This window comes from Artemia franciscana, chromosome 12 (assembly GCF_032884065.1).
Source record: "Artemia franciscana chromosome 12, ASM3288406v1, whole genome shotgun sequence".
Lineage (NCBI taxonomy): Eukaryota > Metazoa > Arthropoda > Branchiopoda > Anostraca > Artemiidae > Artemia > Artemia franciscana.
Genome location: NC_088874.1, coordinates 38,476,635 through 38,491,015, shown reverse-complemented (window position 1 = coordinate 38,491,015; position 14,381 = coordinate 38,476,635). Strand labels below are relative to the sequence as shown.

The window sequence follows — 14,381 nt, the reverse complement described above, 5'->3', positions numbered from 1 at the left end:
GCTGTCTAAGTGGCATGTGTAATATCTTACGAACAGCCAAGGGTGTTAATTTGAAACTGTCAGGGAGTGTTGAGGGGGATGTTGAACTAAATCAAAAGACACTGTTTAAATCTGGATGATTAAAAAGGCAGATTGGCAGTATCTCAGGAATGGATCATGGCATTAATTTGAAACTTTCAGGGAATGTTAAAAGGAAGATTCTTTTTTGCAAAGAAAATTACTTATTAGAGCCAACCTAATGTCGTCCCAGTAAATTACTTTCAAATTTTGTGCATATACTATGTTTATAAGTGAGCAATAATTGTGTGTGTATTTATGTTCTCGAAATTGGCTCCATATTTTTTCAGAAAAATTGGTATCTTGGGATATTTTCGCATAAAAAAACGATCTTGATAGGTCAGAAGCCTGAGAAAATTCGTTAAGAGCCTTAATTTTGGTTTTTGCAAATGATGTTATGTAATATGTTAGTACATCGTATAAGCATTTCTTATGAAATCATATAAGCATTTTCTTATATGGTGTCATGCATAGAATAAGTCAGATTGTTGAGTTTCCAACATTTCAATGATTTATATGACATAACGTCTGTTGGAAGGCCCAAAAAGCGAAATTTGCAGTTACAGTTACTATAAATGCTGATTTTTTGGAACCAACACGTGAACTATCAAACTTGATAAGATGTGAAAATGGACAACCTGGACCATCAATTGTGACAACACTAATATGGACAGCTAAAGCAAAGGCCATTTCTAAATTGTCTGAGGCAATCAAAATCAGAAAATGTGTCAAAAATGAGAATGAAGAACAAAGATACGGGTGGTTAGAAGTTATGCTAAAACGACAATTGAAGCGTGTCAAAAATGGAATGAAGAGCAAAGAAACATGCGGTTAGACATGTGATACCGAGCTAGTCAGCGAGTAAAAATGAAAATGAAGAGTAAAAACGCTTGCGGTTAGAAGAAAAGTGGTGCCGTTTTAAAAATGAAAATGAAGAGCAAAGGCACACGCGGTTAGAAGACGAATGACACCGAGCATATGACCGAGTCAAAAATGAAATGAAGGACAAATACAAACGCGGTGAGAAGAACAGCGGTGGCGTGTCGAAAAATGAAAATGAAGAGCAAATACATGTGGTTAGAAGATATGCGACACCGAGTACGTGAGCAAGTCAAAAATAAAAATTAAAAACAAAAACACAAGCGGTTAGAAGACCTTCGGCACCAAACATGTGAGCAAGTCAATAAAAGTTAAACTGGATAGTGGAAATCAAAACGTGTCGAAATTAAAAATGATAGCAGTGATGGGGACACATACGGTTAGAAGACATGTGACACCAAACATGTGAGCGGTTCAATGAAAATCAACCTAGACAGCGAGAATCAAAACAATGGTCATGGATAAATTGTCTGGAGTAATCAAAATCCAAAAACGTGTCAAAAATGAAAATAAAGAGCAGAGACATGCGGTTAGAAGAAATGCGACACCGAGCATGTGACCAAGTCAAAAACGAAAGTAAAAAGTAAAGAAACACGCGGTTAGAAAACATGCGGCACCAAACATATGAGCGAGTCAATAAAAATTGACCTGGACAGGGACAGCGGAAATCAAAACGTTTCAAAATTGAAAATTATAGCGATTATGATCGGGTTTCAGATTTTGACGGGGATAGGGTCATCAATGCCTACCATACCTTTGTTAAAAAACAAAGGTTCGGCGATGTGTATTTTATAATGACGAAAGACAAGCCGAGCTTAAACGACCTAAACAAATTGAAAATGATGGTTATTAGGTTTGGGATTTTGACATAGAAAAGGTTATCAATGCCTTCCACAGGTTTTGGATTTTGACATAGATAAGGTCATCAATGCCTACCATACCTTTGAAAATCAAAAACCTGGACTAGATAAATCGTTGGAAGAAAAAGAAGTCTCTGTCCCAACACCTGAACAATTAAAAGAAACAAAGGTTTGGCCATATGTCTTTCATAATGACAAAAGACCAGCCGAATCAAAAGGAGAATTTTTTGTCCCACCACCTGAACAATTAAAAGAAACAAAGGTTCGGCGATGCGTCTTTCATAATGACAAAAGACAATCCGAGGCAAAAGAAGAAGTTTCTGTCCCACCACCTGTACAATTAAAAGGAACGAAGGTTCGGCGATATGTCTTTCAGAATGACAAAAGACAAGCCGAGGCAAAAAATAAAGGTCCAATACAAAAAAAAAAATGTAACTTTAGAAAGGCATTACTTCTAATTTAAGGTCCATTTGGACATCATGACATCAAGAAAAGGCCATACTATATATATATATATATATATATATATATATATATATATATATATATATATATATATATATATATATATATATATATATATATATATATGTATATATATATGTATATATATATATATGTATATATATATATATATATATATATATATATATATATATATATATATATACATATATGTATATATATATATATATATATATATATATATATATATATATATATATATATATATATATATATATATATATATATATATATATATATATATATATATATATATATATATATATATATATATACATATTTATATATATATTTTTATATATATACATATATGTATATATATATATATATATATATATATATATATATATATATATATATATATATATATATATATATATATATATATATATATATATATATATATATATATATATATATATATATATACATATATATATATACATATATATATATATATATATATGTATATATATACATGTACATATATATGTATATATATATATATGTATATATATATATATATATATACATATATATATATATACATATATATATATATACATATATATGTATATACATATATATATATATATATATACATATATATATATATACATATATATATATATATATATATATATATATATATATATATATATATATATATATATATATACTAAATATAAATATAAATATAAATATAAATATAAATATAAATTAACTAAATCATATATATACGTTTGTATAATTTATTCTGCTTTCCGTTTTTAGGAAAACCAGCATGTTGTTCTTGAACCAAACGAAATTCTAGACGAAGAACTCCTCCCACAGAGACCAAGAGAAGTAAATGATCTTGAAGACACCACAGAAGCTTTCAATTGTATAAATCCTTTCACGGGGAAACCCTCTAGTAAACCGTACACAGCTACGACTCTTACCAATCGCGAAGTGGCCCTTAAAATGTCCCTAACCAATAAATGGGACACATCATTTAGGTAATTAGTTCCTCTTAGATATCCCTTATGCGATTAATAGAAAGACTGAGTCGGTTTAATTGTTATATTTATTGGAAGAGGGTTTATTGTTATGGTGAGCATAAAGACTGTATTAAAGTATTATTTTTTGTTGTTGTAAAATTCACACAAAATTCACTGAATTGTATTCTACTGCCTTGAGAAAATTTCCTTGTGGTTTCTAAGTTGTCTTTATTTAATATGGAAAGGCAGTGTGGGCCTTCGTCGTTATTTATAATATCATTTATGCGATTAATACGAAGACTGGGGGAAGGTTTACCGTTCTGATCAGCATAAATACTGTATTAATGTATTTCAGATCTGGTTATTCGTGAATTCATGAGTTTTCTGTATCGTAATCTGTGCTTTGACTCCCATTTTTTTGCTCGAAGCCTCATAGGTTGGTTTTGTAGATTCTTTTTACTCAAAAGAATTGTTCCTTGCCGGGCTGCAAGAAGGAGTGAAACCTATCTTCAAAATGGATTAGTTTAGCCCAGTGGATTGGTGGACAAGGGGAACAATGGATTAGTGGACAAGGGAAGACAATGGTTATTTTAGCATATTTAGCTTTTTTTCAGATATTGTTTCATTTTCTGATTTTTTCATTCGCTAAAATATAATTTCAATTGAAAAGGAAGGAACAACAAGAATAATACAAAAATTGAATGAAATGGAGACGGAGGGGGGGGGGGGGTTAAAATAAGAGAGCTGGATTTCAGCTTTAGGGTCAGCGGTGGCTGGAATAGGAATATTCCTCAAATCTAGGTTTCACGAAACTTGGCATTAAAAATAAACATAACGCTAATTAATAAAGAACGATCGTTTTGCAACAAAAGTGAGGAGCGACATTAAAAGTCAAAACGAACACAGATTATCCCGTGTAACTGTCCTTTATGAGGGTCGGTGTGAATTATAAACTATATTGTATTAGTTAAACTAGATATTAACCTCCCCTCCCTGTTTGGATCCCTTCTCTTTCATATACGGAATAAATTTAAATTATGTATGGAGCTCCTCGATAAGTTTGTCTTTTTAATTAATGTAATATAATAGTCTTCTTGGATTTTTTTATTGTTCTAATTTTCTTGTGAATCAAAAATTATTATTAACAGTTAAAAATATAGTTTAATTGTTGTGGACGATTAAATGTAAAGGGTTCTATGTGTTTCATCTATTGTATTTAATTCGACACGTGATATCAGCGCTTAATTCTTTAAAATAATTTATACAATTCCTTACAAGACATTTATTCAATTCTATTCGCTGTTATTTTTTTCAGTTTTGTTGTCATTTTTTTGTATTTTTTCCCATTATATTTTACCTGCTTATTTTTTCAGTAATTTATAAATGCTCTACTACTACTAGGACAAAATTGTGCACCTGTGACTCGTGGGTAATGGGCTGAATCTAACCCTTTGGATTAAAACTTATTTTATGTAAATCATAATAGAGTTCTAAAAGTTTGTTTTCTATGCTACTCTTGCCACTACAAATACAACTTCCCAGGACCCCCTCGCCTATTCCCAAAAATTTGCAGGTAACTGAATACCGGCGGGTACAGGACGGCGCTTCTTGAGGGCTCTTTCCCCTCTTCTGCTTGTTCCGAGTAAAAAATCAGAACCTTAATGATATGGGAACAAAGATGGCGCTATATGAATTTGGTAATATAGATGGCAATCCAGTCAACTTGAGAAACAAGATGGCACTAGTGAAAATATCCAGAGACTATTCCAGTGATTGGAGGAGATCTCTCTCAATTTAATTTAACTATCAATCCATCTTAATCCAAAGAGTCCTTCTAATGATTATTTTCTTGCATTGGTTATTGACTGCAATCAATATAAAGAATTAATATTCAAGAATACATTCAAACGTATTAAGTGTTTATTGTAACAATCCCATCTCCTTTCCTCTCAGTTTTAATAATATGTTTTTTTTGCGAAATTAATATCATCATTTACATCAGTATTTACTGCTGTGTATCAGCATTTACGTACCACGTAAAATTAAAAAATCTAAAAAAATCTACTGCTCAAAGCTTAACAACAGTGGCGTCATTTTGTCAAAACCTGGGGAGGAATAGGAGCCAATTTTCCCAAATTAAGGGAAAATGACAGTGAAGAATGGAAAATGAGCCATATAGTGCCATAAAGGCAAAGGTACATTAAAGAAAACTGACCTTTTCCTCTGGATACTTGAGTTACTCCGGCTTATCTTAGTTTTGACAAGATTTTTTTGCAGAAGCTAAATCTCAGCTGGGAGCTGGGGGAAAACTGGGGTATAGGGAGGGGAGCACGTCCCTGATTAACAAGCAAAAAATTTTATATTACGTTTTATAATCACTTCATTTAAACATTTATAAATGTTAAATATGCTTCTTATCCCATTTTCGTTGCCATTGAGTTAGAGAAGTCGAAGTCAAATTTTAGCGTAAAGAGGGAAGGGAGTTGAGGGGTTGAGGAGAGGCAGCGCCCCTTAATTCTAGATTAATTTTGGACAATGAAAAATTTAATGTTGATCTCTTCTTTCATTTGAAAACTTTTCTTATTTCTTTTTTATTTGAAGGATATAAAGAAAGAGATATTCAATAATAATTAAAGAATAATAAAAAATTTTAATAATAGAATAATACCTCCCCCCTCAATTTTAGAAATGACTTTGTCTCTCCATCAAAGAAAAGTAAAAAATCCTTACCCCTCCGCCCCCCCCCCACAAAAAAAGTCAATTGGTGCCGCTGATTAATGGTTTTTGAACTTAATTATGGGTTGTAATATTCTCATTAGCTGGAGATTGGGTTAAAAATTTTCATGAATCAGTAGATTTGAAGACAACCTGCTAAACCCTGTTGTTAATATGTGTTTGTAATTCTTTTTTTTTCTTTTTTTTCTTTATCAGTATTGCTTTTCCTCTAAGAAAGTGACTTACTTTTATATTTTGCGTATAATTCACACTGTTCGACTCATGGACGTACCCAGTCAAAGAAAATACTGAAACGGGAACTAAAAACAAGTTAACGTTGAACAATAATGAAAAACAATAAACAAATATCGAAAATGTAATGTTGATCTCTACTTTTATTTGAAAACTTTTCTTATTTTTATTTTATTGGAATGATATAAAGAAAGAGATATTCAACAATAATAAACGAATAATAGTAAATTTGAATGATAGAATTTTATATCCCCTCCTCAATTTCAGAGATGACTTTGTCTCTCCATCAAAGAAAAGTAAAAAATCCTTGCCCCCTCCCCCCCAAAAAAGTCAATTGGTGCCACTGATTAATGGTTTTGAACTTAATTATGGGTTGTAATATTCTCATTAGCTGGAGATCGAGTTGAAGATTCTCATGATTCAGTAGATTTGAAGACAACCTGCTAAACCCTGCTGTCGATATGTGTTTGTAATTCTTTTTTTTTCTTTTTTTTTCTCTGTCAGTATTGCTTTTCCTCTAAGAAAGCGACTGACTTTTATATTTCGCGTATAATTCACATTGTTCGATGGACGTATCCAGTCAAAGAAAATACTGAAACGTGAACTAAAAACAAATTAATGTTGACAATAATGAAAAACAATAAAAAAATAATGAAATTTAATGTTGATCTCTACTTTCATTTGAAAACTTTTTTGATTTTTATTGGAAGGATATAAAGAAAGAGATAATCAACAATAATAAAAGAATAATAGAGTCAATTGGTGCCACTGATTAATAGTTTTCGGACTTAATTATGGGTTTTAATGTTCTCATTAGCTGGAGATTGAGTTGAAAATTCTCATGAATCAGTAGATTTGAAGATAACCTGCTAAACCCTGTTGTCAATATGTGTTCGTTATTCTTTTTTTCTTTTTTTTTCTCTATCAGTATTGCTTTTCCTCTAAGAAAGTGATTGACTTTTGTATTTCGCGTATAATTAGCATTGTTCGACTATTTTATAGGCCTTTAATATTGGATGTTTTACACCGAAACCAAGTTGTTATTGTATCCGGGCACACAGGCTGTGGTAAAAGTACTCAAGTGCCACAAATGATTTTTGATGCTTATATAGAGGCCCATCATGCCACAGAGTGTAACATAATTGTAACGGAGCCACGAAGATTGGCTGCTATATCTTTGGGAGAATGGGTGGCTAGAGAAAGGGCAGAAAGTGTTGGCCATTCAGTTGGATATATTGTACGACTGGATTCAGCAATACCACAGGAACCGGGTGGTATAGTCTACTGTACTGGAGGAGTATTACTCAGGTAAGTTATTTATTTTTTTATTTTGTTTATTTTTGTCATAGCAAGACTGAAAATAAGCACATACGAATGTTGCGCCTATTCTTCCCACCAAGCATCATTCGGATCTCTCCACTCTAAGCGTTTTCCAATATTTTTGGTTTCCTCCTCTAACTCCCCCCAATTTCACCGGATCCGGTCGGGATTTAGGATAAGAGCTCTGAGACACGAGATTTTTCAAAATATTAAATTTCATTAAGATCCGATCGCCCGTTCATAAGTTAAAAATACCTCATTTTTTTCTAGTTTTTCCGAATTAACCATCCCTCCTCTCCCCCCAGGTGGTCAACTCAGAGAAATGACTATTTCTAATTTGATCGGGTCTGGCCCTGATACGACTGCCAACTTTCATCGTCCTAGCTTATCTGGAAGTGCCCGAACTTGTAAAACCGGGACCGACGAACAGAAATTACGATCGCTATATGTCACTTGGTAAATACCAAGTGCCTTAAAAATCTAAAATTAAATAATGCCACCTTTTTATCCGTTGTTATGGTTACCTCTTGTTGTTTTTATAATTTTGAGTAAGTAAAAAGTTAACAAAATTGATTGATTTTTAATGGCAAATTTTAGTTGAGTAAAAAAAAGAAAAGTTTTTATTTACGAGGTTTGCTAGAAGGAAATTGTCTGTCTCTATGTGACCGACCTATGTTTATTACAGAGATTGTAATATTTACTATATATATATATATATATATATATATATATATATATATATATATATATCAAGAAAAGAGAAATCACCAATGAAAAGATATATATATATATATATATATATATATATATATATATATATATATATATATATATAGTAAATACAATAAATGATTTTTATACATATATATATTATATATATAAATTTATATCTATATATGTATTATATATACTATATTTATATATATTATTTAAGTCATTTTGAGTTAAATAAATATATTTTGACATAGTTTTGACTTTAATGAATATAAGTATTATATTTATATATTTTTATATAAATTATTGTATATACTATAATTATTATAATAAATTATAATAATTATATTTAATATCTGTTTATATAATAAATGGATGATAGCTAAACAGTAATAATAACCAAATATAATAAAACATTTATTTTGATATCCAGAACATTAAAAAAATACAAACAAATAAATTAAGTCAAAACTGAATTTTTAAAGTTCCTCAGAATAATATTTAATTTAGTATTCAAAACGTGAAAATTGGTCTTCAACCTTCATTTTAATCCTAATCGATATTATAAATTTAAGTAATGTTTCCGTTTCATTTAAACATTCAAAAAAGAAAAAAAAGAAAATAGTCGTAATGCTGATTGTAAGCTGTAATGTAAGATTTAAGATTGCAATGCTGATTTGAGATTTCAACAATAAGAAGAAAGGGACATTTTATTAATAAATATTTACAGATAATTTCCGAAGAAAGTTTGGCTTGTTATTGATTTTTTTAAATTTGAAGCTTAAAGGTATTTCGGCTTGAAGTATTTTACTGATAAAAAAAATAATTCTGAAAAAGGGCCAGATCTACTGCGTATAAACAAATTCAAATATCTTGTTTGAATCGATTCCGTAAAATTTAAATGTGTAAAAATTTTTAGGATTCCAAGAACCTTTTTATGGCACTTGGTATTAACCAATTGACATGTAGCAATCGCAAATTCTGTCGGTCTATCGGTCCCGGCTTTGCTACTTTAGGCACTTCCAAGTAAGCTAGGACGATGAAATTTGGCAGGCATATCAGAGACCGTACCAGATTAAATTATAAATAGTCTTTTTCCCGGCGGCGAGTGGGGGGCCCGTTAATTCTTAATGAAATTTGATGTTTGGAAGGATATCATGTCTCAGAGCTGTTATTTTAAATCCCAACCGGATCTAGCGATATTGGGGGGGGGGGGGTGAAGTTGGGAGGCGGAAACCTAAAATCTTGGAAAACACTTAGAGTGGAGGGATCGGGATGAAACTTGGTGGGAAAATAAGCACAAGTCCTAGATACATGATTGACATAACCGGAACGGATCCGCTCTCTTTGGGGTAGTTGGGAGGGGAGTTGGGAGGGGGAAACCTAAAACTTGAAAAACACTTAGAGTGGAGGCATCAGGATGAAACTTGGTGGGAAAAATAAGCAAAAGTCCTAGATACATGATTGAAATAACCGGTATGGATCCGCTCTCTTTGGGGTAGCTGGGGGGGGGGGTTAATTCTGAAAAATTATAAAAAATGAGGTATTTTTAACTTACGAACAGGTGATCGGTTCTTAATAAATTTTGATATTTAGGACATCGTGACTCAGAGCTCTTGTTTTAAATCCATTGATTCATATAATTTTTTAGAGCTCATACCATATGATCTCTTGGCTCTTAGCTCTTCATACCTCGTCACAAGTGCCATATGAGCTCTTAGCTCTTGTTATTTTTATGTAAAGGAACAAATTACGCAAACTCAAAACTGAAAGTCCAAAGGGCTAATTGATCGATTGAGAAAGTTTAGCCTTTTGAGATAGTTGGAATTTGACATTGAAAACAAGCCTATTCATTTCCTTGTTCTCGCTGTAAGCCTATGTTTATTTCATTCATAACCCTATTTTATGTTTTGGAAAGCCGGAAATGGTGTCAAACCTTGATTTAAGCTTCCATGCATCTAATAAAAAAGACTTTTATTAGTTTTTGGCAGTCTCTATGTGGCCAACCTATGTTAAGTCAAAACCCTATTTTTAGGTTTTAGAAAGCTGGAAATGGTGTTAAACTTTAATATAGGCTTCCATGCACCTAAAAAAAGAAAACTTTTTTTTTAGTTTTTTGGCATTCCCTCTGTGGCCAACCTATGTTTATTTAAGTTAAAACCCTATCTTTATTTGTTGAAAAACCGGAAATGGGGTCAAACTTCGATTTAAGCTTCAATGAATCTAATAAAAAATACTTTTTTTTTAAGTTTTTGGGCAGTCTCTATGCGGCCAACCTATGTTTATTTATGTCAAAACTCTATTTTTATGTGTTCGAAAACCGGAAATGGTGCCAAACTTTGATTTAGGCTTCCATACACCTAGGAAAAAATACTTTTTTTTCGTTTTTTTTGTAGTCTCTATGTGGCCAACTTATGTTTATTTGAGTCAAAACCCTATTTTTAGGTCTTGAGAAGCCAGAAATGGTGTCAAACTGCTATTTAAGCTTCCTTGCACCTAAAAAAAAGACATTTTTAGTTTTTTGGCGGTCTTTATGTCGCCAACCTATGTTTATTTAATTCAAAAGCCTATTTTTATGTGCTGGACAGCCGGAATTGGTGCCAATCTTTGATTTAAGCTTTCATGCTTCTAAAAAAGACTTTTTTTTGGTTTTTGGGCAGTCTCTTTGTGGCCACCCTATGTCTTTTTAAGTTAAAACCCTATTTTTATGTGTTGGGAAGCTGGAAACACTGTAAAACTTTGATCTAAGCTTCCATGCACCTAATAAAAAAGACTTTTTTTTAGTTTTTAGCAGTCTCTATGTTGCCAACCTATGTTTATTTAAGTCAAAACCCTATTTTTATGTGTTCGAAAGCGGGAAATGGTGTCAAACTTTGATTTAAGCTTCCATCTACCTAGGAAAAAAGATTTTTTTTTTCAGTTTTTTGGGCAGTCTCTATGAGGTCAACTTAAGTTTATTTAAGTCAAAACCCTATATTAGGTTTTGGGAAGCCGGAAATGGTGTCAAACTTTGATTTTAGCTTCCATGTACGTAATAAAAATACTTTTTGGTTGCAATATCTATGTGGCCAACCTATGTTTATTTAAGTCAAACCATATTTTTATGTGTTGAAATCCGGAAATGGTGTCAAACTTCGGTTTATGGTTCCATGCACCTAATAAAAAAGACTTTTTTTTCAGTTTTTTGGCAGTCTCTATATAGCCAACAAATGTTTATTTAAGTAAAACCCTATTTTTATGTGTTGAAAAGCCGGAAATGGTGTCAAACTTTCATTTAAGTTTCCATGCACCTAATAAAAAGTCTTTTTTTTTGCAATATCTGTGTGGCCAACTTATGTTTATTTAAGTCAAAACCTTATTTTTATTGGTTGTAAAGCCGGAAATGGTGTCAATTTTGATTTAAGATTCCATTCACTTAATAAAAAATACTTTGTTTTAGTTTTTTTGGCAGTCTCTATGTGGCCAACCTAGGTTTATTCAGTTATGGTCAGAATCTATTTTAACAACAGGCTAAAAACCCGGATTGGAACCTGATTTTATTGATTACCTTCAGCTTGTTGTTTGTCAGATCCGCCCACACGCGCAGTGGCGAAGTGGGCTGAAAGTTCTGTACCAGTAGGCATCTGAATGTAATGTTTTTCAAACAGTTAGTGGTAACGAACTGTAGTAAGGAGCGACCCGGCTCAATAGTAACCGAAACTCAAAAAATTTTGATACCAATAGTTACATCAAAAGAATCGCATTTTAATGCTGATTTAAAATATATAAATTTCGTCAAGATTAGTAAGTAAGTAAGTAAGTAAAATATTTATTACCCGTATTTTTCACATGGAACAAAACGGAGTACAATGAAAAAAAAAATAAAAGAAAAAAAAGAGAAGAAAAACGAAGAGAAATTTAAAACACAACATGGAAAAATACATAATCAAGAACTGTAGAAATGTTTAAGCCAGGGATGGTTCCATTTTGCCTGGAAATTAGAAATCAACCGGTTTACCGCGATTACCCATCACTAGTTACCCATTAGTCTTACCCATCAAAAGTTACGAGCCTGATAAACTTTGACACATTTTAGAAAATAGGGGAAAAACACCCCTAAAAGTCATACAATCTTAACGAAAATCACTCCATCAGATTCAGCGTATCAGAGAACCTATTGTAGAAGTTTCAAGCTCCTATCTACAAAAATGTGGAATTTCGCATTTTTTGCCAGAAGACACATCACGGATGCGTGTTTATTTGTTTTGGTGTTTTTTTTTCCAGGGGTGATCGTATCGACTCAGTGGTCCTAGAATGTTGCGAGAGGGTTCATTCTAACGGAAATCAAAAGTTCTATTGCCCTTTTCAAGTGACAAAAAAAATTGGAGGGAAACTAGGCCCCCTCCCACGCTCATTTTTTCCCCGAAGTCACGGGATCAAAATTCTGAGATAGCCATTCTATTCACCATAGTCGAATAACCTAATAACTATGTCTTTGGGGCCGACTTACTCCCCGCAATCCCCGTGGGAGTGGCTGCAAGTTACAAACTTTGACCAGTGTTTACATATAGTAATGGTTACTGGGAAGTGTACAGACGTTTTCAGGGGGATGTTTTTGGTTTAAAGGGGGGAGAGTTGAGGGGGTTTACGTGGAAGGATATTCCATGCAGTAACTTCTCACGGGGGAAGAGAAGTTCAATGAAGGGGGCGCAGGATTTTCTAGCATTATTTGAAAAAACAAAGAAAAAATAAATATGAAAAGTTTTTCTACTGAAAGTAAAGAGCAGCATTAAAACTAAAACGAACAACAACATTACGCATATGAGGGGTTTACCTCCTTGTAATACCTCACTCTTAACGCTAAAGAATTTTTAGTAATTTCAACTATTTATTAGGGCCTTTGTGATTCAGAGATCATTCTTAAGGAATTGGGGCAAAATTTAAGCTTTAGTGTAAAGAGCGAGGTATCAACGAGGGATGAACCCCTTCATATACGCAATAAAAACATACGAATATAGAAATTCGTTACGTAAGTTAATTCGTAAGTTACGTATATTTTCTCTAATGAAAACATTTGTAAAAATTATAAAATTAGTAGTTCTAGTTGCCTTTTTAAGTAATAAAAAATTGGAGGGCAAGTAGGCCTCCTCCCTCGCTCCTTTTTCTCAAAATCTTCCAATTAAAACTATGAGAAAACCATTTAGCCAAAAAAATTAATATGCAAATTTCGTTTTGATTATTTATGTGCGGAGAGCCAAGATCAAAACATGCATTAATTCAAAAATGTCCAGAAATTAAATAAAAAAACAAGTTTTTTTAAATGAAAATAAATAGCAACATTAAAACTTAAAACGAACAGAAATTACTCCGTCTACGAAAAGGGCTTTTCCTCCTCAACTCTTGACGCTAAAGTTTTTTTACTGTTATAAAAAGTAGAGTTAAGAGAAAGAGTCAAACTTTAGCGTGAAGAGCGAGGCGTTGAAGAGGAAAAGCCCCTTTCATATACGAAGTAATTTCTGTTTGTTTTAAGTTTTAATGTTGCTCCTTACTTTCATTAAAAAAAAACTTGTTTTTTTATTTAATATAGTACAAAGAGAAACATTTAATTGCCACAAAGTGTTGAATGCATTTAATGTGAATTTAGCGTTTAATCAAACAGTTCGTGGTAACGAACTGTATTAAGGAGCGACCCGGCTCAATAGTAACCAAAACTCTAAAAAATGGAATTTGATACCAATAGATACATCAAAAGAATCACATTTTAATGCTAATTTAAATATATAAGTTTCATCAAGTTTAGTCTTACCCATCAAAAGTTACGAGCCTGAGAAAATTTGGCTTATTTTATGAAATAGGGGGAAACGCCCCCTAAAAGTCATAGAATCTTAACGAAAATCACACCGTCAGATTCAGCGTATCAGAGAACCGTACTGTAGGAGTTTTAAGCTCCTATCTACAAAAATGTGGAATTTTGTATTTTTTGCCAGAAGGCAGATCACGGATGCGTGTTTTGTTTGGGTTGTTTGTTTTTTTCCCAGAGGGTGATCGTATCGACCCAGTGTTCCTAGAATGTTGCGAGAGAACTATTTCTAACGGAAAT

At 32.2% G+C, this 14,381-nt stretch overlaps 1 protein-coding gene across 4 annotated transcripts in view; it reads left to right on the top strand.

Annotated features, from left to right (window-relative positions):
* LOC136034081 (ATP-dependent RNA helicase DHX30-like) overlaps nucleotides 1–14,381 on the top strand; it is a 204,513-nt gene that overhangs the window by 44,646 nt on the left and 145,486 nt on the right. For all 4 annotated transcript variants that reach the window (XM_065715201.1, XM_065715199.1, XM_065715200.1 and 1 more), the window contains exons 5-6: nucleotides 3,096–3,319; nucleotides 7,271–7,576. In XM_065715201.1, the coding sequence (XP_065571273.1) occupies nucleotides 3,096–3,319; nucleotides 7,271–7,576 (530 nt within the window). The remainder of the gene's footprint in view (nucleotides 1–3,095; nucleotides 3,320–7,270; nucleotides 7,577–14,381) is intronic.